The following is a 26,881-nucleotide window of genomic DNA, read 5'->3' on the forward strand; positions in this document are numbered from 1 at the left end:
CTGAAGAAATATACTTTGTAATATGAGTATTTTAGGTTCTAGACTAAGCACTTAGACAGATGTCCTAAATTAAGTGTAGTCTCATTTTTTGCCTTGAATCAAAAATATTTAAGGGTTCTTGCAGCAAAGTCTGTCCTTTACCATTTCCTTCTACAAACTGTTAGTAAATTCAATGCTGGCAATCAGAAAATCTAGACAAATGTAGTAAGAGACATATACTTTGGCCTGTGGAATAATCTTTAAAATTAGACAGCACCTGACCTCATGTTAGTCCATTTACTAAGCAGCTTTTATTTTAGTAAACAAGTAAGAGTGTCAGAATTCATATGAAAAGAGCTTATAAGAAACAACTGCCTTCAACACTAATGTGATTCCATGGGAATATCAACTACCAAAATTATTGACGTAGAGTACGTGAAGAAATGATGGTATGTCTTCTGACATACTAGTGCACTCTAGATGGCAGATGAGAAAATCAGTTTAAGATCAAAACAACTCTGGTCTGAAAACAGATGAAAATAACAGATAACTCAAGAACAACTGTTGTACTTAAACAAAACACATATCAAGGAGCCATGTCCCTAAAAAAAGATAGCAAAATTATTCTAAAAGAGTGCAGTTCATATTTTTAAATGTAATAATTTAACATGTTAATAACTATGTTCCAAAAATATTTAGTTCCAAATAGCACCCGGAAGATTCCTAAATAAAATGACTAGAAATTTAAAAATATCATCACCGCATATTTTCACACTACAAATTTTGTCATTATTAGGGGAAGAGAATAAAAAATCTAATTATTCAGCCAGAGAAATGACAGATGTGCAACTTCAGCTTTAGAAACAGGAGAGCTGTTGTCGTTAGCACAAATGATAAATGTTGGATGTTGCTGGATTTTAACCACAGCAATCTCCTTCATTTTTGTTGTCAACATTCCCAGAAGCATTGCAGAGTTTTGGAGGACTTGGTTATCAGATTCTGCTCTTTTGTACTCCTGTATAGAGCACTAAAATATTCTTCAGATTTAAAATCTAATTTAGTTATTTACATAGAAAAGCAAATAAATTCATATTCACAGAAGTCTAAACATGCCTACAGTAAAGAGTTGAGTTGAGCTAGAGTAGAAAGTACTTAGGCATGTAAAAAAAAAAAAAATTATCCAAGATGGAATTTTATTTAGGGATCACTTTTATTCAGATGTAAATACTAGCTCTAAGGTGGTTTTTAAGCTAAGGCATCAAGAATAAAAGTGTTCTGAAATTATAATTTAATCAAGAATTGCTTTCCATCCCTTCTACTGCTGCTTCTAAATTCTACAATTAGATCAAAACCACAGGAATTTGGGTGATGTCCTCCTGCACATCCATTTTTGACAAGGCTGTATCATCAGATATTGACCTGCAGCTCACATTAGTTTCAGTATCAATTACTTCTGTGGGGTGACAAGGGCTTAGAGAGAAATAAATTTGTTACGAACATACTGCAGACACAAGGAGTTTAACATAGGTACAGTAAAATTTGACTGTAACAAGCAGTGCCACAAAAATTTATGCATCAATTTTTCTGCACGTTATAGATATGAGAACGCATCCAGGTTGCAAACTTCTCATTTCTAGCCATAAAAATTATATCAGCGTTACAAAAATGCCTACTGATTTCCTTTCAGGGTAATACTGGCATTTTCATTCATGAAAACCCATTCAGTGCTACACAGCACAGAGACCATGCCTTGCAAGCCAGAGATGAACTGATATGTAGATTCCTTAGCTCAGAAATGGATTTTAGAATAGTAGTTTCTTTGTTGGATGGGTTTTTCATATATTTTCTTTATTTACTTTGCTGTAATAGTTAGTAAAAATGTGGCTGAGCTTTGAATATCCAATGAGTACTTTCACCATCACGGAAGACTGGCTTCCAACAAACATTTGAGAAGTAAATGTAAAGAAAATAGCTTTGTTTAGCACTGTAAAATTTTATTTTTTATTTTTATTTTGACATTTCTTGTTAGGATGACATAATTACACAATAAAAATAAATAATTTGGGCTATTTAGTAAATATAATCTCAAAAGTAATTAAGTAGTCTCAAGTCTGCTGTAAAATGTTAAGGAACTGAAGGGCATAAAATTTATAGCTTATTCATGTGACAACTATTTGATGCTAAAACAGAGGGCCAATGCATTTTTGAAAGCACAGTATTGAAGCACTGTATTTCAGTACAGCATTAAAAGAATGCCTGATACTCGCTTATAAAATCTGTATGTACTTAGTACATACATAAAAGTTTGCCTGATTTTCCAAATGCTAAACAGAACAAAGAAATAAACCATCATTTTTTAGTGTGTGCAATACCACATTTTTGATTATTGAAAACCACTACTTTGGGCAAGAATTGAGTAACAGGTCATTAAAGGGTTAAAGTATAAAAAATTCTGGCTACCAGAAGGGACAGCAATTTATAAGATGTGCAATATACAAAAGGTTTTATTTAAAAATTATCTGCTTTTCTACTTTAAAAACTGAAACTGTGCAGAAGAGTATTATTTCAGACCAATATGGAAAAAATATTATTTCTTAAACCACAAAGGGACAATTTCACATAATGTCATGAACGGAACTTTTGCCTTCAGTAAAGAGGAAACAAAATTCACTTTGTAATATGAACCTCTATCAAAGGTGGAAGAGAGACAAATATTACATGCTATCTAGACTGCCAGGCCAAGAGGGTAAATTTAAGAAAGAATTTCCTGGCTTTGGAGTCCATAAGTCTACTCAGTAAAAATATTTTTTTTTCTTTCCTTTTTTTTTTTTTTTTTGTGTGGTTTGATGTCTCTTCTGTTCTTCCAGCCCTTTTAGAAAATTTTATAAAAGGATATAAAACTGTTGAAAAGCCAGTCACATGGGCAAAGGCAAATATACTAAGCACTGAACATACTTAAAAGTCTTAAAGCCAGAATTTTTCACCCAGTAGAAATTTCTGTCCTGTATAGTACAAAAAGAGATCCAATACTTGATGTAATAGTGAGGGAGATCGGACTGCTTATCCTTAGTTTTCTAACAATATAAAGCAGTAGTGATCCTATTTTAGGAATACATATTTCAGATTTCTAAGTTACAAGTCAGGAAAAAATGTATAAATACATAAAATGGTAAGTTTTTTACAAATTCCTTAGCAAAAAGAGAGGACATTACATTTCTGGTATTACTTCTCAGCTCAGTCTCTTAAAGACCCATTCATTCACCAACAGGCACGTTTATGTCAAAAAAATATCTAAACTTCGGTACAACAGGTAAGGTACACATTTATCCATCAGCAATCAATGCACCAGACCTTGTTACCACATAAGGTGTTTTAAGAGCACAAGTTTACTGTTTCATAATTTATTTTAAAGTGACCTTTCTATGTTTTGGCCATAATTTGTAGGTACCATAAAGTCTGCAAGCTGGGGACATTTCATTTTGCAATTTTTTAATGTTTCAGCAGACCAAACCAGTTAAAATATTTTAAATGCCGTTATTTCCAGCTCTGCTCTTGATCTAATAAAAAAAACAAATTACAAATGTTGGATCTGCTTAAAGTAAGTTTAGTTTATAGTAACTGTGGCTTGAGCTAAACACTGTTTCATGACATCCACACTCTTTGTAGAGAGCAGAAGTTTATTTGTTGATTTTTTTCTTGTCCCTGTCATGGCTGTTGAGATCAGAACAGATGGATGTGCCTGTTTTGTTTTCCTGACCCTCTGAATGAGCAGATGTGCCAGAAGTCTGCAAAAAGCCAGTGCCAGCACTACCATGCACAGCATAATACACAACAAAAGGTAAAGAAAACTTTTTAAACGAATCAGATTTTTTTTTTAATTTTAAGCAATTTAAGTTCATGGAAAAATGAATGGAGAATAAACTCAAATATTTTTCTCATTTCTGTGTCTGATTTTGATGTTCTCAGCATGTTTTTCTGTTTGAAACAGGTTGAATACAAGGTGATTGTCAAGGAAGAGCACTGTCCAGAGCACCCACAGGAAAAACAGAACACTTCATCAGAGTAGGGAAAAAAAATTTTTAAAAATCCTCTTTTGAGATGGCACTTTGTGACCTGTGAATTATGCCTGAGACACCTACAGTGCTAAAAAATGACAGTGTTTCAGACAAGAAATAGGCTTCCTAAATATGATAGAAGTCTGCAAAACAAAATGGTTTGAATGGTGTTAATGTTGCTACAGTACTCTGATAGCTTTGGCAAATCTTTTAAGGCACACTAGCAGTGATCCAGCCAGAAGTAGCTGAAGGGAGAATAAAACAAGAACTATCAGGAACACTTGCATTTCTTTAGACAGCAGAAAATTCTTCTATGATTTGCTCTTTGAGACCACTGTAATGCAAAACTGTGTCTAATTTGTTTAGAATAAAAATATCTGAACAAATACAAATGTGCAATATTGTATTTCCATAGTATTTTACAATCAATATGACACATCTTCTCTAACAGAGAACAAAACAGAATAAATAAATGAACACGAAACCCTGCTATTAAGATTCTCATAGCCACATAGAAGTGCCTTTCAACACTCTTGATGCAGATGGGTGATTCAGATTCTTTAAAGTGCCTTACCAAGGCCATCTGATAAAACTGTTCTGACGAAAAGAATAATTCTTATAACACATATATCCTGAACCTGAAACCAAGTTATGAATTTTCACTAGCTTTGAGAAAATTTTGTTTTGTTTATCACTTCTTTCTTAAATGATTTTTTCAAACTGAAGGACCTATAATCAAAAATGTGTCTGTACAGCACTGTATAATGACTCTCATAATAATAGGCAATTTCTGAATATTTTTGCATTATTAATAATGTTGCTAAATGTAATAAAAAAACAAGTGTCAGAACAACTCCTGTATAGGGGTAAATAAGCTCATAGCAAAGATTAATGTCACAGGTATTTCACTTCACAGTATTTCAGGAATACAATAAATTTAGTCTAGGAGGACTGCAGAAACAAATACAAGAGAATAGCAAATCCCAGAAAGCCTTTGGTGTACAAGTCCCCTTAATTATCATAAGAGTTCATCAGAATCACTCTTGGTGCTCTTTCATTTGAGTGTTTGGCAATTGCTGAATCATTAAGGGTGCATCACTCCTATAGCAGATGGAATTACTACTGTTCAAAACCAAAAAAAAGAGTGGAATGGAATTTACCACAGAGAAAACTGGTGTGGTTTTGTAAAATATTCTACTGCTTTCCTCCTTCTGCTTGCAGCTTCATTTCACTAACAGCAACACTAGTAGAATCTTCCTTGGTGGCACTTGTATCCAAAGGAACCATCCCTTTCATAAGTGCTAGAAAGAAGTCACACAAAAAAACTAATTAAGTATCTTCAGAGACAGACATGAAGTCAGTTAGACTCAACAATCTTAGAGGCCTTTTTGAACCTGTGATTCTCTGATTTGTTTGACTGACCATTAATGTTTATTTAAAACATGTATTTCATTATATGATAAGTTATTCAGCAAGTAATATGATGTTCATAAATATTCAATATTTGTAAGGCTGTGAATTGAGAAACTAACTTATTTTTCTAGAGAAATAGATTTTTATACTCTATATAACACAGGCATAGCCAAGAGCTTTCCTACACACAAGAAATGTAGACTGCATTTACAAAAAATTTCACTAAGACATATTTTCCATTTATTTTTTGAGAATTTTTGTTTAAATAAAATAAGACAAACTCTCAAAAATTTTGTGAAGGAATATCTTTACCAACAGCATGGACTAAACCCACCAAATAACACTGAACAGGTGTTCATACGATGTCATACTGTGTATATACCTTCACAGCAGGGTACATATATAGTGCATATTTCCAAATACATTATATTGCATCAAAATCCAGACAATATGATTTGACAAAACATCTTATGATAAAATGCTGAAGAAAAAAAAAGTCAAAATACCCAAACATTTAGCAAAAGGCAGACATTAAGGGAAGGAAAGTGGCTACCAGCTTATACAACATCTCTTTATCCTAATGGCCTTCCTTGTATCATAAAGATGTAAGAAAAGTGGTCCTACTGAATATCCAGAGTGCAATTTTTAACGAGCCAGTAAAATTGTAGCAGAACATAACCAAAAGTTATTTAATAAGAAGCAAGAATTCAGTTTGGTGAGGAGAGTTTTCACTTTCAGAAGAATGAAATCACTGTGTTTGGGACGTTGGTGTAACAGTGAGTTCTAAGTTTTCAGAACAGGTCCAAAGCTCTGCTACTGTATGCTATGTCAGTGGCACCTCCTGTGGACAGTATTCAGAGTAAGGCAAAAAATCGTAAAGAAAGTGCATTCCTTAGCTAATTCAATTTGCATTTTCCTAAGTGATGATGTCAAGTTTAGAACCTGCCATTCCAGGTTCTTATGCTTAATCAGCCCCAGTTTTTGTTCTAGAAGGCTGTCCCATGGCATAGTGATGTTGCAATGTCTTTTTACTTTTAAGTACATTACATTATTTACAAATGCCAACACAAAGAGTCTTATGAAGTTATGAAAAACTGTACATAGAGGGATAAAGACAGGCATCAGCAATACAGTGCAAGAGTTAATTGTTATGACAATAAAGCCTACATTCTGGACAACTTGGTTTTATTCAGCTGTGCTATCAGTCATACTACATACCATGCTGACACAAGAGTGTTGTCTATCACAGCTTATGAAGCCCTGGCACATAAATTCCCAACAACAATAGAAAGCCTCTAAGACATATGGTTTCTGGGAAGCCATCCAGGTTAAAATCTCGAAGTGATGAAATGTGCAAAGAGAAAGGCAGGACTCAATTCACAAAGTTAATGCAAAGCACGTGTAACTCTAGGGACTTTTGTACTCAAAAATTCAGGAAAATACAGTGGCCATTAAAAACAGTTTCTGAGGATTATTCTTTACGTAACAACTAGTAGTGACTTTTTGGACCAACCGTTTTGGTCTGATAATAATATAGACTGCAAACCACGTCTAGTAAATGTTTCCTTGAATAAATTATTTTCTCATTTAAACATCTTCATTTCTAAGAAAATGGGTATAGAAATAAAAGCACATTCCCTCAACATATTTTAAAATATGTTTGTAATGGAAAAGCTGTTATAATTGCAGAAATTATACCAGTAACAAAACAGAATGTTGCTGTTAATTACTTTCCTTTTAACTGCTTGCTGCATTGGCAACTTTTTAGCAAATATATATACGAAAACAGATTTTGTTCCCTTATCTATTTTCCAATACTATTTGTCCTTCTTTCTTCAACCCATTTTAACTGAAATCCCACAATCACCCTCACAGATAAGTTAAATTATATCAAATGAGTCTGCTCTCCTTCCTGGTGCTCTCTAGAAGTCATAGGAGACCCACGCTGGGAAGGAAGATTCTAGTACTAGTTATTGACTCTATAATAGTCTGTAAGGTTTCATGAATTGAAGAGAGATGGAATGGAGAAACATAAATCACAAAGGCTTGCAAACGGCTCCAAAAGGTAAATGAAAGAAAAAAAAATCCATTCTTCTATTTCTGAAGAAGTAAGGAGACAATTAATCACAGAAAACAGATGACAACATGTACAGGAAGATTTATTAAAAGATACAGTAGGTTTGGGAGCTAAGATGTCAAATTATACTTCTCTGTCAAAGTCTCAAATGATAATTAATTAATATCATTACTGAAATTAAAAGTTCATGGTGTTTATGTGACTATCATGACTGAAGTAGCTGACTTTTCATTTACCACTCACTGGAAAATCTCCTTAATGCTAATACCACTGCAGAATTTTCACTGTCCTCAAGAACTATATCAACAACTTCAAAATACACATTTAACTGGTGGAAATCAGTTTCAGCATAAAGTGACAATCAGTCACAAACCAAAGGCTATGGAGTAATCCACATATCTTAGTCCATAAGCACTAAGTAGTGAACTGAATCACTACTGTCTTTTGTTAATCACTTATTTTTTTGTCTCCAGAAAGTTTAGTACTTAGTGCTGGTAAAAAACAGTTGAATCAGAGAATAAATATGCAGAACTGTTTCATCAGATTGGTATTCAGATCACATGGATCCTATTTCTCTTAAAACTGCCTAAAATTTATTAAAAAGTATTAAAGTAACCAAGTCATAGCTTGTTTAATTTGGGTTAAGCAGTGTAAAGACATTGTAATATTTTAGGAATATTTATGCTGCCTTTTTAAGTTTCAGTAAATTTTTGCAGTGAATCACTTTTGGAATTCTTGAGATTGGAAGGGACTGCTGGAGGCCATCTATCTGAGCGTGCTGTAAGGCATGGGTTACTTCTTTTCTACACCCATAACAGGCTCAGCTGTACTTCGATTTGCAAGACTTTGACAGGGATGAGGTTTGGGAAAATGGAAAAATCAACTGTGAGTCAAGGTAAAGTGTTCCTAAAGTATAGATGATATGGAGATATTTGCACCTGTGCTTTATTCCTACTATTGTTATTCAGTATGCTCTGCAAAAAGATATTAACCACAACCAGATTCTGAAAGGAAGAGAAACGAATTATCTTTAACCTCATCAGATCAGCTCAGGACTTACTGGTGAGCAGTAATGTACCACAGCACTCATTCTAAGATGCAATGCTTTCAAAGTGTAATGAAGCCTGAAATAGGACTTACCATTACAATAGAATGCAACTTTCTGAATAGGTTCCCAGTACACAAACTGGTTATGTTGAAAAGAAACGGAAGATGATACCCTTCTGAAGAAAAGTATTTTAGTATCCATGTACTGATGTGCTCAAAAAAAAACCCTTAAAAACCTTTTTGACACTCATGAAAAGATGTGCTTATGTACCTGATAAGAACTAATACGTCCTATGTTTTATGGAGCATTTCCCAGCTGTATCAGAGATCCCATGACTTTGCATGAACAACACAAGTTGTATACACACAAGGGGGTAGAGAAACCAGCTAAAAAAACACAATTGAAGTAGAATTAGCGAATTCAACTTTCACTGCGGAAATGCTACATCTTTCTGGTCCCTCAGAAGATACACAGCTTACACAGGTATGACTCATTATGCAGAGATTCAGAACTCAAGGGCAGCCCTTTTCTCTGGCATAGGTTTGGGTGACAAATAGAATATATTGTATGTCTCAGTCAAAAAAACCCAAACAACTATCCATGGGATGTAATGAAGTACTTCCTAGGCAAAGACATCCATCCAGTATCTCAAATTAACACACAGAAGGATACTTAAGATGGTTCTAGCACTTCTTTTCTGAAGAGTAGAAAACTCTTTCAAGTAGAAAAATTTTTTAGAAGAAAAGAGTATGTTACCTGTAGATTTTTTCTGTGATATAATACTTACAACCTGAATTGGAGAGCAGTGAGCTGCACAGAAAGCTGGTTTGAGTTCGCCAACTAGAAGAGTGAGCAGCCGCTTCTATATCAGAAATTTCAGCATCCCTTTTCACATCCTACAGGAGCCAAATAAAAATAATTTTATCTGTTACTACCAAGCAGCTGTAAATTTTAACAAAAAGCATACAGTAGCACACATATAGGCACATGCTGTGATTTCACACATGGTGGAAACGACTGATTTGAATTCTCTGAATTCTCAGTATTGCAGTTAGGTTCAAATTAATTTGCTTATGACTTTTATCCCCATTTCATCACTATAGAAGGTCTGCAAAAAACTGTCTTGCCTTGAGAAAAGTACTGGCAGCATTGCAAGTCTTTGCCACTACAGTAAGTTGTAAAAATGCTCTTTCCTGTTCACATCACGTCCACAGTTCAGGACATGTCATACCAGCAGGGCAGACATCAGTGAATGATGACTTCCTCATCAATGAATGGTTCATATTAATTCACTGAAGTTATAGAAGTAGTTACAAATATTAAATCTATTTTCCCTGCCACTTAGGAAACTTAAAGTTCATTGATTTCTCATATCAAAATACCTAAAGGTGCTTTTGAATTTTTTTGTTAAACCACTAAATAAAGTCTGAAGTATAATGTTACTATTTATGGCTAAATCCATACAGCATAGCTTCTTGGTGAGGAAAGTCATTTGGTCTATAAGCTAAAAAGAGAAGATAAATTTCAAAAGGTCATTTAAACAAAAATCCCTGAAAAATCTCTATTAGCTCTGCAGCAAGTAGTCCCCAGTTACAATACCATCCAAAATAAGATTAAAAGCTTGTCTTGGTATCCAAATTACTCAATTTCTTGAAATGAGAAGAGGTAATAATGAACAAATGCATCAGTTCACAAAACACACAAGTTTACCGCTGAATTCTTATCATAAACAGCCTCAGGGAATTTTCTTAAAACATCTTGCAATTTATCATTCATGCTGATACTAAGATTTGAAAACTAAACAGAAAACAAAATAAAATTCTACATTAATTTAGAGATACAATGAGCTTTTGTTCCATCACTGAAGAACGATTTACTCCTATTAAGACTAATGGGAATTATACATATTAATCCCCTTATGTGCTGATGAGAGACTTAATACCTAAAGTGTTCATAGCACAATAACAACTTTTAAAGAATAAAAAAAGTTTGTCTTTCCATTCTACTTCCAGAAATGCTTTAGAAGAAGAGCTTTTAAACAAGAAAGGTGCTTCTACCAGTAACTGCAATACAAAATGGCTTTCTCTTTACAGAATTTTAATTCATATAATGTGCTTCATTGACAATTACATCTGTATGTTGTGTTTGAGAAGATGGTCGATTGTCTGTGGCAGTGAAACTCATAAAATATTTTTATCTCTGCATCATAGTATTTATCTCTAGTTCTCCTCTGTCTTTCTGTTTTGATTTTGCTTCTGTTGGTATTCTTTTTTAATATGTTATATTTATGGGGTTTTCCCCCCAATTTAATCTTTACCTACTATAATTTGGCCCTTTTTTAGTTGAAAAATCATGATTGTTGTACCTGATGGTATTCTACCAGCCACTGGCTTACTATTATTACTGGAAATCTTCCATTTTAACACATACAAATAGAAATTACAATTTTTCTGGGCTTCTAAGCAACAGGTATTTTTTAAAGCCATCTGAGAAGACTACAGAAGAGTAAGAAGATTGAGTGGAGACAAAAGAAATCATAAGAAAGGAAGAAAAAAACCTCTTTTAGGGGAACATTCAACTTTGGTTTAATTTTTCCTCCTTAAAATGAAAAAAGGCTGGGACACAAGATTAGATAATGCCTGTCTGAGATCAGTGTTGGCAAGCAAGCTGAAACAAGTGTATTATAAGAAAGGCTAGAAAGATAAACATAACAGAGGAGAAAGACTAATTCCACAAGTAATTTTATCTACAACGATTGATGTAAAAAATTTTGTAACAACCATGCATTTTCTTATCACCTATCAAATATCTATTTTGTATAGCAGGGGCACTATGTACAGAGCATGAATCAAAACGATCAGAAAGAATCAACTTTGATGTCCTCAAACCTACACTCTTCCAGCAATCAATTTTAGAGACTCCCAACTGACAATAAAAATGAAAAAAACTAAAAACCAATGCATTTGAGTTAGTTCCAAAGGAGGGTAAGAAAGGCAAGCATTAAAATGATTTTTTTTAGTCTAAGCTAGCCTGATCACTGAAATCAGATTAGCACCCGTCTGTTACTTGGTTTTGAACATTCTGTTCTATTTGCAACAGCCGTGACAGCAATGAGTACTGTATGTCATGCAAAAACCCAATTAGGCCTGACTAAATGGAAGCCATTAAATGCTCTCGGTTGTCTAAAGAAAGAGAATTGTTTTGGAATTAGCTTTGTACTGGATTCTGGTTATTGAGTTCAAATCACACAAGCTCAGTAAGTTCAGTCAGCTTAGTGCAGTGTTCTGTTCTACCGTCAGCTGATTGCATTCCACTTAGCTTTTCAATGTTGTCCAAATTTCAATAGCTACTAATTTAGTAACACTTGTGTGGAGGGAGGAGAAATTCAAGAAACTGAAGATTATCATCAGCAACAGACTGAATGTGCCTGTTTCATCCTTTCAATTCTTTCTTACAGAAGAGCAAGATGGCTTTTTCAAGTAACTTAATACCTTCTTATAACAGCAACTTAGTAAGCTAAAATATTCTGTATTTATTTTACCTTTTCCACTTTTTAAAAGACATACTGGTAAGTATGTCCTAATTTTGCAGAAGGAAGATGGCTACAGATGAGTTGGGGAACACAAACATCTTTTTGATAGGGTATGTGATCCTTGATTTGAGCTCAATTGCTTAGAGACACAGGTATGATAAACTGCCAAAGAAACTGATTTGATTGAGATACATAGCAGAAATACTAGTATGATTCTTCAGGTCTAATCACTTATTTCAATCACTTCCATAAGAAATTGTAGTTCTGCTGAAGCAAGCCACTACCACAATGACAGTGATACAACAATGAACAAGCTAATAAGAGAAAGGAAGCATGTTAACAATTGGAAAGTTGAACTCATTACAAGCCAAGTTGCTAAACAAGAGCACTGGATCAGTATTGCAAGGAGTTAGTTATTCATGCTTAGCACTGCTATGAGTCCAGTGAGTGACCTTTAGCAAATCACTTCCCTTCTGTTTGCCTGGATTTCATTTATGTATGAAAGAGACATCGTACAGAATCGTCTGTGAAGAACGCAAATATCAACTACTGAAAAATTACTACATGTGATTTATAAATTAGTCAACTTTTATATTGAGGAAACAGGTTTCTATATCTTTTACTTGAAAGGACAAGAGAAAATTGAACAAAACAATTTAAAAATTGCTGTAGACAGCAATTCGACAAAGCAGGTAAACATTTCAGAGTAGTAAGACACAGTAAGACACCTTTCTATGAAATTTGAAAGATTTTTGAAAACTATCCATGGCACTTACAATGAATGCAACCCCTAATTCATCAAATTTCATGCCATGTCAATATACCTGCCATGCCATCAGCCATGGCAGCTGTATGAAACAGAAACATTCATGCGTGACTTTAGTCTGTGTTTGTACTAGGAGTTAATAAGGTACGGTTATGTTGCTGATTGGAAGTAACTGGGACACAAAAGTGGAGTACACACACATACCTTGACTTGGCCGACTCTTTGCTTTGAATCTTCCAGCTGTTGCTGTAAGGAAGTTACTATATCTTTATACTTCATATATCTTTCCTCAATCATCTCCCTTCGGCAATAGGTCTCCTAGAAATGCATTGAAAGATTTAGATGATTTAATAATGTGAAAAATAGTTAGAAACTCTGACTATTGTAAACACAGGTTTTGTCAAGGACTTTCACCACAGCAAGAATGAATTAAGTACTAACTTTCAGAGGCTGAACTACAGGGGCCATATAAAAGCATAATGTTCTGTACAGAAAAATAATGTTAAAACAAATGTAGATTAAAATGGAAATGGCCTTATCCTTAACTGGTGAATGATTTCTTGTAACCCTTTCTGAACTTCAGCAATATCATACCTTCTAACAAAGAATTTCTGTAATGTGAAATATTAATTACAGCACTACAGAAACAAGCACTTGAAGAAAAAAAGGTTCTAAGGATATGGACAAAACAGTATTTTTAATAAGAAAACATAATGCTACTCACTGAACTAGCTAATGATTCACTTGAATTAACAAACCTCCTACACAACCTGAGAAGTTTATCAAAACTTACTTCCTCTTTCGTTCTCCCTCCCGATAAAAACATTGAGGGAAGAACTTGCTAGCACTGGAGAACAATGAACAGCTTTGAAATACTTCATTCATGCATACCACTTGAGATTAAAATATGCTATTGTACAAAAAAATCCAGTATGTTATTTGCAAATAGAAACAGTAATGAAGCTCCAAACTGACATCCTTCTCAAAGTTAAGGCATAAAGCTTAGCTCTCTTGCATAATAAATTATTTCTTAAACAAAACACTGTGTTGAAAGAGACTCATCTTCAGAAAACCATCTTTAAAAAACTAAGCATGATGGAGAAAGACAGAGCCCAATTTAAACCAAAGACTTTGCATTCCACTCTCACAAATATTGGCTAAGTTATAACTAGAGCGAACCAGAAAATGACACCGTAATTTCAGAGCAGTGTTAAGCAAGAGAGGGCAAGTGTGAATGAGATTGCAGATACCCCAAATTCAAGCCTTTGCTTTGCCTGCTGAGAGAAAAAATTTTCCTTTAGCAGAAACAGAAGGTAAACACAGACCTCTGTCAGAGCAAAAAAGCTCTTCTGGGGATACCTGGAATGTGAAACTAAAGCTATACATCTCAACAATATTTTTCATAAAAAACACAAACTTTTTAACCGGTATTTGCATTACCAAATCTGTTGATGATGACGGCAATAAAATGGTGTACAATTATTAACTGATGACCTTGTGCAGGAACACAATAAACAATGCTCCAAACAAGTATGTTTTGAAATGTTTATGACTACCACAGATTAAGAAATTTTACATAGCAAATAAAATGCAAATCGTTACGTATTTGTTGATCTGTTTAATACTGACTTAAAATTCATACTGTGCAAGGAAGTTCCAAATTCTTTTTTTTTAAACCATCCATTTCATAAATGTAAAGTAACTATGGTACAGGCATTTAGCCACTTAGCCACTGAAAATCTAATCTAAGGTTTATCACTTGACAGTATGTCACCACTACTGTCAGTGTGTCCTACTGTGTCCAAACACACCTTGATTGGATAGTGGTGCTGAGGAAATAAGTGACAAGTACTGTCATTATGTCAAGACAAAACAAAAAGTTGTAAAGATAATCTATCTTCACTCATTAAGTTAAATATTGAAACTACTGGCATAATTTAGTTATAAAATTTTCATTTTCTAACATGTAATATCACTCAATAAAAATATTCTGAGACAGTAATTAACACATGACCAGTTATGCCCAGTTATCAATGTTTGCTTACATTATGGAGCAGTGTTAATAATTGGAACTAAATTTATAACCTCAAAAAAATCCATATAAACATGAAAGTAAATTGCAGTATGTTTCTGTCTATATAATACGTACATATGCAACTGTAAATGTCTTATTAAACAACTTATCTTTACGTTCATAGAGAATACTAATTAACCAAAATATTTTAGAAGTACTGAGAGAGTCAAATGAAATCTGTCTCACTCCAGTATCTTTGCAATCTTCTAACAGGCTCAGTTTCTCAGGCACAGACTCCAGGTGGTCTAAAGCTACTCGAGTACTCTGAAGAAACAGAACACAAGTTAAAACATTAAAAATTACTCCATTCTCTCAGTTGTCTCACACATTAAAACCCCAGTCTTATTAGTGTACTAGTTTAAACTTCCTCAGTTATGGTGTTGCCGTGCCCTAAAGCTCAATCCCATGTAGCTGTGGGAGTCACTGAAACAGCCATGTCAGAGGCTCCAGCCAGCCAGACCTGCTGATGGGAGATGGAGCTCTCCAGGTCAGAGGCTGCCAGGAATGCCTGATGCCTCTTCATGAGGCTGGAGCTGACAGTTTTTTTGAAGAAGGTGAGCTGTGCTTGAGGAGCTGGTCACCAGGTGAATAAGCTACAGGAGGAAATGAATAGGCTACGTAGTGTTTGAACAAACAAGCAAGAGAAAGACTGATTATTTTCAGTCTCACAGTCTCAAGAATCTCAGGAGCCATGAACCTCCATTGTAGTGGAGAAGCAGATGGACTCAGAACCCTGCAGGGTAATTAGACAAATGACTGCTAGCCAAGGGTCTGTTAAAGATGAAGGCTGGAAGCAGGATACGGCATGTACTAGGAGGAAGGTTCCTCCACCTTCTCAGAATTTGACAGGTAGGACTGGCACGTTCTACAATACATGTGAGGCTCTGGAACTAGAAGGCCAGACAACTGATGAGGCAGGTGAAGGTCTTTCTGGGATAGTGAGGCCTCCTAAAACAACACCACCTGTACTCTGCACCAAGACCTCCTCTGCTAACAGGAAAATGAAGGGTAGTTGTAATAGGAAACATCCTTCTAAGGTCAATGGAGGGCCTGATATGCAGACTGGACCCAGCTCACAGGGAAGTCTGCTGTCTCCAGGGGCTAGAATAGGGGACATTACTGACATGGGAAGACTACAGAGATGCTGCTTGTCACTGTAGGGAGAAAATTCACGTGGCCAAAGCTCTACTGGAGTTGAAGCTGGCCAGAAATGTGGAGGACAATAAAAAGTTTTTTCATATATATTAATGATTATTTATAGCATGGTGGCAGTGTAGAAAAACCCTCAGTCCCTTACAGGATGAGGATGGTCACCTCACAAACAGGGACAGAGACAAGGCGCGACAAGGCAAAGGCATTAAATGCATTCTTTGCCTCTGTCTTGAACATGGATGATGGACCAAGGGGATCACAGTGCCCTGAGCAGGAGGACCATGACTCTGAGAATGATCAACTCCCAGTCAACCCTGAACTTGTATGGGATTTGCTGCTTCAGCTGGATTCCTACAAATCTATGGGGCCTGAAGGGACTCATCCAAGACTGCTCAAAGAGCCAGCTGATGTCATCACAAAACCTCTCTTGATGTTTTTTGCGTGGTCCTGGGAATCTGGAGAGGTTCCAGCTTACTGGAAGCTGGCAAACCTTGTCACAATTTTAAAGAAGGGGAAGAAGGAGGACCCCAGGAATTACAGGACTGTCAGTTTCACTTTAGTGCCTGGTAAAGTTATGCAGAAGATTATGCTGGGAGGTATTGAAAAACACCTGCAAGACAACACAGTCATTGGTCACAGCCATCCTGGTATCATGACAGGAAAGTCCTGTTATTATCAAACCTGATTTTCTTTTATGATCCCCTTGAGTCCTGTGAGCAGTTTTGGCCACCATGCTATAAATAAGAAATACATTAGAGAGCATCCAGAGGAGGGCAAGGAAGATGGTGAAGGGCCTTGAGGGGAAGCCGTATGAGAAGTGACTCAGGTCAATTGGTTTGTTCAACCTGGAGGAGCCTGAGTGGAGACCACATTGCAGGCTACTCATGAGGGGAAGAGGAGGGGCAGGCACTGATCTCTTCTCTCTGATGACCAGTGACAGGACCCGAGGGAATGGCCTGCAATTGTGTCAGGGAGGTTAAGGTCGGATATCAGGGAAGGGTTCTTCACCAAGAGGGTGGTTGGGCACTGGAACAGGCTCCCCAGGGAAAGTGATCACAGCACCAAGCCTGCCACAGTTCAAGAAGAGTTTGGACAATGCTCTTGGGCACATGGTGTGACTCTTGGGGATGTTGCTGTGCAGGACCAGGAGTAAGACTCAATGATCCTTGTGGGTACCTTCCAACTCAGCTTATTCTGTGATTCTATGGTTTATTTTTTTAAAAAATAAAAATATATGCAATGAGCACTGAGCTAAATATAGAACAATCAAATTTCCATTTTTAGATTAGACATAGTAGTGTGTACTACTGAAAAATGAATTACCACTCCAGGGAGAGTTAGGGTTGGACTCAACAAAAAGATTTCACATTCACACCCATCGCACAAAAAATGTAGCCTGTTGCAAGCTGCAAAGAACTGAAAAAAACAAATATCATGGTTTTGGTTTTGTGTGTAGATGAAGTTAGTTGGTCATGCACAAAGAACAGTCATGTCCCATAGGCCAGATGCCTCTGCAGTGTCTCAAAGACTGCCCTTCTATTATTTGCCAAAGAGCAAGTAAAACCAGTACTGTTTGTACTTTCTGAACAACAGTTAGTATTTCCTCCACAAATCCAAAAATCACACTTCTTTGGATAAGGCTCTGCTAGTCTGGTATTCAATCTACCAACAATGGGCTTCATGAACCGTATTCATGCCTTGGTACTTCAAAACAAAATCTGTAAAATAAATAAAATTCATCAATCCTGAAATCAAATATCATTATGCTGTAAAGCCTATGCAAACCGAGTTAACTTGCCCTTAACTGCAAAAGCTCTGTCGCTAGTCCTGGAAAGTCTCAATCTGACCAACATTCTGAAAAACATTCCATTTAGATCTCAGACTTATGACCTGAAGAGACTAAAAGTTTCAGTCACAACAGGGTAAGAAAAATCAATGGGAGCCTCTCAGCGCAAGTGCAATCAACTTCAAAAAGATGGAGACTAGGAGTGAGGAGTGGAGAATCAGAACTGAACAGGGTAACCTAAACGAAGACACACCATCCATTTAAAAGCAATGATGTCTGCCTTGTTGTTAGTTCCAAACATTCAGTTTTTGAGGTTTTAAGAAATATCCATAACAAACAAAGGTCAAATTTTATAAACAATGGGACTCATTTGCAGCTAACAGGATTGAACTTGTAGTCAGTATTCAGCACCGATAAACTAAATTAGGCAGAGGATATGAAACCCATTCTTCTGTTTCTGCAATTACATGTGTGCAAAAATATTATGTGTATAGAAATATTTCTCTATTTTCTGTAGTTAGGAAAGATTTGTACTGACAGTTAATATGCTGACAATATCAAGACATATTTCTATAAAACAAGCATATGGTTGAATCAGTTTTCTGGGTATCTTTTTTTTTTTTCTTCCTTGTGAGACTAAAGTTTCAAACAATATCTCCAATTTTCTAGGAATAAACTTTTACCCTTAGATTGTATGCTAGATGAAACATGGCTCTCTTATCCCACTGTTACATTCTGCAGCAGGAATGCAAAATGCAGTAGGAAAGAAATGGTTGAGAATTCCCAATCTGGTGCTTTTTTCTCTGAATAATTTCTATTCTTCACACTGTGCAGAAGGGAACAAGAATACATTGCAGTCAAATGTGCTAGAACAATAACAACACCATTATCACAGGGAAAGAATTATTCAAGAGGGTTGGATAAATTGTTGCTTTAAGAACAATATGAAGAATAAACCACCTACAAAATGGGGTAAAAGGACGGATCAGCACGTAAGGATATTTTAGATTTTAAGAAGTACAGGAAGAATTGTCCAAAGTGAAACAGAGAAAAAGAAAGATTTGTTAGTCACTTAGCAAGAACAGGTAAATAGAAATGAGACAGGAAAAATAATATTGAGATCATTTAGGTAAGAACACAAACCAGAATGAGTAGTTTTGCTTTTCTTTAATACTAACACATTAATTCAGTTAGATTGATAAAAATTTACAGGAATTATACAAGACTAACTATATGAATTATGCCTGAAAGATAGGTATCTCACTTCCTGAAATGGGATGCCCTGAGGATGCTCAGTACAAAAAGGTCCCTAATTGCAACATTGAACACTGCCCATGGACAAGGCCTGAAAGGACAGAAAGGTGCACACTTGTGCTGACTTGCAGTGAATAAAGAAGGGCAAATCAATTTTGTAAAACTCAGATTTAGAATTAATAAAGGATTTTTCTTCCAGCAAGGAAACAGCACTTTTTTGTTTCTCACCTGGTGCATGAGAAAGGAAGTTCAGTGATTTTCACACTTATTTAGCCATGTTTGGGCCAAAACTACAATCTATGGTATTATCTTTATTAAAAGTCTTATATTTCAGTGTGTAATTTAATTTGCAATATATTTTTTTCTACTTGCAAAATTCACCTAACATTTAACAAGGATTTTCTGTAACATATGGTTCTTTACCAGAAAATTATTATGGAATCTGCAGTTATATATGTTAATAATAACATAAAAATGGATTCTTTTTTGTATTTCTGGATGTAATCAAGTAAGAGGCCTACATGTTGCATTTAAAGTGTTTTTCACAGATGATAGTGTAGAAATATTTATATAGATATAAAATAGCTTCTTTTTTCTTTTAATTTTTTCAAGTACTACTGTACATCCTCACTTGAAAGTAAAATTGCCTAGAGATATCTATCAATCTCTAATGTTTCCCTGTCACAAGAATCAACCACTTCACTTTTACCACAGTAAAGCAGCATTCATTCCTATTTTGTGCTTCTTTTACAATGGCTGTATGATCAGCAAAGCATAGATTTTCCACACCACTTTTGTACGATTAGATGTAATGTTTGCTGCTTCTTCACAAAGTAGCCCCTGGTATTGGTCTGTATGTATATTTCTAAGCTGAGACAACAGAGCCTGAGGAATCCAAACTTGAAAATATATATTAAAAAAACCCTAAATCCTAACGTTCAGCAGTCATTCTAGTATGACACAGATTTGATGGAGACCAAGTCTGCAAAACTTTTTACTTTGAACACCAACAACTCCCCTACCCCATTAGAAATAAAATGCCTCCTCACAGGAAATAACCCCGAAATTGCAATGCCCTTCAATCTCTCTTCTTGGTCCAGCATCAAATTACACTATAAATATTTTAAGCTTATGGTATATATTACCTAACACATTTTGATAAACTATTTTACTTATGAACTGCAGAAAAATCTAAATCTGAGATGTTACATAGAGTTGAGATAAAGTTTTCTGGGACACAGGGCAGACTTAGTGGAGTAGCTCCTCATCATGCTATACTGTACATCCAATTTACATCAATTTCTTTTTCAGCTATGAAGATTTTTGCTTTCTTCCCCACCTTGTTTTAATACAGATGACTTGTGACTTGTTCTCATCAAAAAAGGAACTCAGGCCCTAGATGTAAGCCCATGCCTTAAGCCATCCTATTTTTCAATTCTTTCTCTAGTTTCAGTGCCAAGACCACATGTCAACACTGTCTGTAAGTGGATTTAAGGAAGACATTAATTGTCTGTTCTTCCAAAGTGTCTCCTAAATATATCCCCTCTATTTCATGCACTTCTTGTAGGGGAAAAAAATAAATTAGCTGTGTCTCTGCTAGTCCTTATTAGTTACATTATTAAATATAATCCTGAAAGCAGAAGACCAGCCTTTGGGTTAGATGCCTACTCAGTCCTTGGTTTTTGGTTCTGTTGAGAATCATAAAGAATGGTATAGGCTACTTGGATTTCTGAAAGGTATTTTAGATTCCTAGAGTTTAAATATAACTTCACACTCAAAACGATGGGTTCTAATGTAACCATTACTAGTCAGGAAGCAGATCATGGGGTAATGGTACATATTACCAAGAACCTGCTAACATTGTGTTCAGTATCAATCAGAACAGCAAAATCAACACTCAATATAATCAGGAAAGGATAAAGAAGCCAGAGAACATAACTGTCCCAGATTATTAATCCAGTTGCATCTTGACTGCTGAGTGCAGATGTGGATCTTTATTTCAGAAGGGAAATAGGGAAAGGTCAGAGAAGTTCAACATGAATTTTCAAAGCCATGGAGCGCTGTTCCCAGGTGAGAAATTATTAAATACAATACTCTAAAGAACAGGACTCTTCAGCCAGGAAGAAAGATGCCTGAGGGGAGTAATGACTAATTTGCATAAAATCAGAAGTCACATAAAGATAGAAAATTTCATATGGCTTTAAGCAGAAAACTGGGCAAATTTGTGAATGAGAAAGACCACAGAATGGTTCCAAACTCACAGAAACTACATCTAAGTCTGGAAGCCTTTGAGCTTTGAACGGCTGGACTTGGAATGAGTGGGAAACAAAATACGTGTCAGTCCTGTTCATCCAGTCTTCCCCAAGCATTTTATTTCGGTCATTGTTGCAATGTCTATAGCTGGGCTAGACTGACCTTTGGTCTCAACCAGAATGGATCCTTTTATATTATAAAATTCTCACAGTCTTCCGAGCAGTTTGTGGAGGGACTTGAATAGGATAACCACTCACATGCTAACATTTTCAGGGACAGAAATGTCTACCTTTTCCATAAAACGGATGAAAAGAATGGTACTGATGTCCAAACAAAAACAGAAAAAGAGAAAAAGCCACGTTTGTTGTTAGGGGAGATTCAATAAGGAAGGTGGCAATAAAAGGATACACTGAAGAATGTGAGGGAAAGGTGATAAAAGACTTTTAGCTGGCCCACAGAATTGGTCTGGTAATTAACAAAAAGCACAGCAAGCTCAAGATGGTTCAAATGCCATACTTGTATCATTAATGACTACACTCTATTCTATTAAAAAGATAGATTTAGACACACAGATAAAATGTGAAAAAGGATGTTAGAAGCACCTGATATAGAGGGCAATTAAGTACTGGTAATTTTTTTCCCAGAAATCAGAAAGCTGTATGCCATAATGCATTACAAATAATCCTAAAGACAGCCATCACATCTGTCTGCTTATGTATAACAAGCAACAGCAGGTACTGACGGTACTGATAAGAGGAAGAAACGCCCACTGTACTGACTGAGGCAGTATTAATTGCATTTTACTTAACAGCAGTTCACCTCAAAAGACTGAGTGCTACTAATCTTTCTGTTTTTAAAATAAAGAGTATTTACTTTATTTTAAAATAAAAAGGGACGTTCTATGTTTTCACAGAGAATAACCAAACAAATTACTTATTTTCCATGACCTAATACAACCACTTTGATGTTTAAACTGCATGTGAACAGTTAATCCTCCTATACTGATGTGTTCTTGGTAATAGATGGTTTCACACTGTCTCAAGGGACAGATCTAAATCAAAATCCGACATATTTTATTTTTAGTCTGAAAGCTGCACTGCTAAAGGCAAATAAATCAGAGCAGGTTTGTATATAGTACTCCTAAAGTTTGCCTTTATAGTCAATATATTGAAAACACATAAACATAAACCAGAAACCAAACTTCACTGACTTTCAAGTACAGTACTCCTTTCTTTTCTGAGGCAGGTAAAAACAAATGGCTATCAGTATTGCACAGATATTTTTTTTAATTAGAGTTGGCTTAAGTACCAGTTAGCTAATCCCCAAAGAATAACCATAAAAAGATTAAATGCAACGTCATTTTAACTGACTGCAATGCATGTCAGCAGGCAGTTACTCACAATTGAAATGAAAGATATAATGTTAAAGGTGACCTAAAATGACTTCTTTTTAAAATACCTTAGTGTACTGAATACCTAAATAGCAAGAATAGGATGCACCCAGCATGTTTAAAAGTATCCTTTGCCTTCCCTGTTAAAATCTGAAAAACTATGCACAACCAACTTCAATCTCCAGCTCTCCACTGATACATCATACACTTTTCTTTTACAGAAGTGGTCCTGCTTGAGAGGCCTGAGATGCTCTGCTGACTTTTATATGCCAGGCAAACTCCATGATAGCTGCGACATTCTGTGAATAGTACATTATATATAGAGAGGGAACTTTCAGACAAAACAAAAAAAAGTACTTTGTATCTTTATATTCCACGTGTATCATGACTCCAATTACACAATTGTTTGGATGATTTCAGCATATAAAGAAGTCGTTACCTATACAAAGGTAGGCAACACATGTAACTTTATCAAGTTACAAAATGATATCAAGTTACATGCTCAATTGGCTTTTTTTTCTGTATTACATTGTTTCATGAGTTTTAACAAGTAAGATTTTTAAATATTTCCTTAGTGTAGTTCAAAAACTACACTAACGAAAAACAAATGACCTTTCTAACAAAGTATTGCCAATGTCAAACTACTTGAACATTTAATTTAGATTCCAGATGTTTCGCATGGGGTAGACCACATTTTAATCAAGGGAACTTAATGGATGCTTCCTTTCCTGCTTGCAATGACATGGACTGTCTTTCCTCTCATTCATGAGCACATGACATCCCTGTGCTAATGAGGGGAATTGTTTACATGGGAAAATATTAGAAAAGTATTCTATGAATTTGTAGTTGTTTGATGCATACTATCAGCTGGAAACATGGAGGAAACTGTTGTCTTTTGGCAAGCCAGCTTTCTGTGAATCCACAGTCAGTGCTCCAGGTACTCTGGGGGTCCATAGGACTAGTTTTTGAGAATCTATTCTTTATTTTTTGCTTAAATTTTGATCAGAGACATCCAGATATAATTCCCGGAAATTAAAAGAAATATAACACAAGAGGCAGAATGTGTAAAGTAAAGCAATGTTAGTGGGAACACATTCTTAAAAGGTGTAAAGACTTCCTTGTTGCTCATCTTCAACATTATGGAGCATTGCAGGCTAAAAATCTTTCCATGTAATTTATGTTAAAGTTTTGTATGCTAACAGTATTTCATCAAGCCTTCCAGAAAGCATTACAAAAATTCAATTTTCAGCCTTCATGGGAAAGAAGAAATATTGTTCCGTTTTTCAGGTGAGAAAAACTGAAATGCAAAGAGAAATGATTTAAACAAGGATTCACAGCAAATCAGTGTCAGAGTAGAAAAAAAATTATGAGTCTTCCTTATGGATTTTCCTATTTTAATAAAAAGCTGCACAATAATGAGAGAAAAAAAAACTATGGTAGCATCAATAGGTGTAATTGATGCCTGTGGTCCTATGGTTATAATTAGATCAAATATAAAGCATTTATAGCTAAAATGAAGGACATAGCAGCACATTGGAAACATCTAGTCAACAGTCTGCTGCCATCAAAATTTAACTTATTTTGTAATATATAAACCAAACCAAGAAAAATAAAGCATCTATGTCTTAATCAAGTTACATTCTGTGGAAGAACTCAGATACATATTCTACAGATGAAAGGCCAACATAATTCATATAAAAAGCAACTGAGGGAGCTGGAGTCGTTTATCATGGAAAAAAGGAGATTCAGGGAGGACCTTATCACTTTCTACAACTGACTGAAAGGAGGTTGTAGCCAGGTGGGGGTTGGTCTCTTTTCCCTGGCAACCAATGTCAGGAGAAGAATAAATGGTCTCAAGCTGCTCCAGGGAAGGTTCAAGTTGGACATTAGCAAGAATTTCTTCACTGAAAGGGTTTTTAGGCATTGGAACAGGGTGCCCAGGGAGGGGGTGGAGTCACCATCCCTGGAAGTGTCCAAGAAACAATTGGATGTGGAACTTGATGCCATGGTTTAGTTGACAAGGTGGTGTTCAGTCAAAGGTTGGACATGATGATTTCAGAGGTCTTTTCCAACCTTAATGATTCTATGATTTTCTGATTTCTCAAGAGAATCCTGTGGATGGAACTCATAGGATCTCTCTTTAAAATTACATTTACATACATATACCTACAATGTTAAAAAAAAAGTGAGAACACTGTATACTACTACTCCTAGTTCAACTGAGAACTGAGATAAATAACTTTAGGTAACTTAAGTCTTTTGCAATAAGGATTTTTCCTGAGATTTTTATTTTCTCTAATTAAAATCTGAAGGATTTTGGTTTATTAAACTTTGGCAAAAATGTTCAATATTTGCAACATGTGGAATGCATTTTCATAATTTTGAAAGGAGCTTAGATAGAGAATGTAGGGGTTGCACCAGGAACATTGCCAGCAAGTCAAGTGGAGTGATCCCTCTCCTCTCATCAGCCCACATTTGGAGTGCTGCATCCAGTTCTGGGTTCTCCAGTACAAGAGAGACATACAAGACATACAGTCCAGCAAAGGGCAACAAATTTTTTAAGGGACTGGAGCATCTCTCTTGTGAGGAAAGGCTGAGAAAGCTGGGATTGTTTAGTGTGGAGAAAAGAAGGCTTTGGGAGGTCTCATCAATGTGCACAAGTATCTGAAGGGAGAGTATAAAGAAGAGGGAGGCAGGCTCTTTTCAGTGCTGCCCAGTGACAAGCAGTGGGCACAAACTGAAACATGGGAGGTTCCGTCTGAACACAGGAAATGCTTTTTCACTCTGAGGGCTAGAAAGCTAAAGATGATTGTATTACAAAAATACCTCAAAGAACAAGTGAAAACCCACATAGTAGGAGGCAGAGGATGGTATTAAACAAGAGCAATAGATACATAGGATGAGAAGACAACATCAAGGAAGAAGGGAAGAGAAAGCTGGGCATCAGGAGAAAAGAAACAGCAGGCTGCCAGCACCCTCAGGAAGCAGAAGTTACTTGGTGGTAATGAGTAGAGGAAGGACTCCGGGAAGCCCAACGAAGGGAAGTGACACACTGGCTCACCGATGAAAGGAAAGGAAAGGGTGAGGCAGGCAGGACAGAGGATCTCAAACTGCTCCTCCTCTCCTGGTCATTTTTATAAGATCAAAGAATGTCTGTGTTCTGGGAGGAACAGAAGGCCTTTGATGTAATGGTACTTTTGGCAAGACACTAAAGAATCAAAGAAAGGGGAAAAGAAAGTATTAACCCTTTGAAACAATATTTCCTCAACATTTATACAAGGAAAGCATGAAAATCATGAAATAATCTCAAGAGCCAACAGCAAGACTTACTTATTGACGGAAGGCACACTGAGAGAAACACAGAGAGGGAGAGCAAGCACCTAAAAATGGATGGTGTCAGGTAGTCATATAATCTCTCTGCAAAATGCATTTAGTATTGTTATCCTTTCAATTCTTGTTTTGAACTGGATGATAAACCAAAAAACTGATGTAAATTTGAGCCTGCTACTACAGGATAATAATCTAATAGCTTTTACATTGCTGAATGGATGCAGACAGAAATTTGTTTTACTGGTATTCAAAACCTTACTTTCACAAACATAAAAATGAGTTACTACAAAACGCATAAATGTTCATGCTGAACAGAAAATTCATATTAAATAACAGTTTTGCTGAATACTTACAGCATTACTGGGATCAACCTAGATTTATGGACATTGTAACAAAAAGTTGAACTGTGTCCAGAAAACTCTGATCCAAGTATTCTAAGAAAATGGTAACCTCACTTCTGGGTTCTCTACTGAAAGCAACAAGCTGTTTTATTGATCAAAGGATATAGAATGCATATGTTCACTGGAATAACTTCAGGATGTGGTTGATTCCAAACTAAATTTTGCAGTCTTTTATGTCAGACTAGTACTAGTAAGGCAGAGGAATATGATTTGCAGCCTATGCTCACAAAGAACTGTATGTAGTTTACAGAAACTAAATAAAAACCCAAGCATAGCATAGTAGCAGTGTGCACCTACAAAATGCATCCTCATCTCTTTACAAGAAATAAATGCACTTTCCATTGTAGCCTCATCTGAGAATACAATGCAGA

General features: G+C 35.7%; 1 protein-coding gene across 1 annotated transcript in view; it reads right to left on the minus strand.

Annotated features, from left to right (window-relative positions):
* Window positions 1-954: 954 nt before the first annotated feature.
* Window positions 955-26,881, minus strand: part of CEP128 (centrosomal protein 128) — a 112,761-nt gene continuing 86,834 nt past the window's right edge. The window contains 4 exon segments of the mRNA XM_069018015.1: window positions 955-5,335; window positions 9,360-9,468; window positions 13,075-13,188; window positions 15,131-15,208. Of these exon segments, the coding sequence (XP_068874116.1) occupies window positions 5,229-5,335; window positions 9,360-9,468; window positions 13,075-13,188; window positions 15,131-15,208 (408 nt within the window). The 3' untranslated portion in view covers window positions 955-5,228.

Source organism: Aphelocoma coerulescens, chromosome 5, assembly GCF_041296385.1.
Source record: "Aphelocoma coerulescens isolate FSJ_1873_10779 chromosome 5, UR_Acoe_1.0, whole genome shotgun sequence".
Lineage (NCBI taxonomy): Eukaryota > Metazoa > Chordata > Aves > Passeriformes > Corvidae > Aphelocoma > Aphelocoma coerulescens.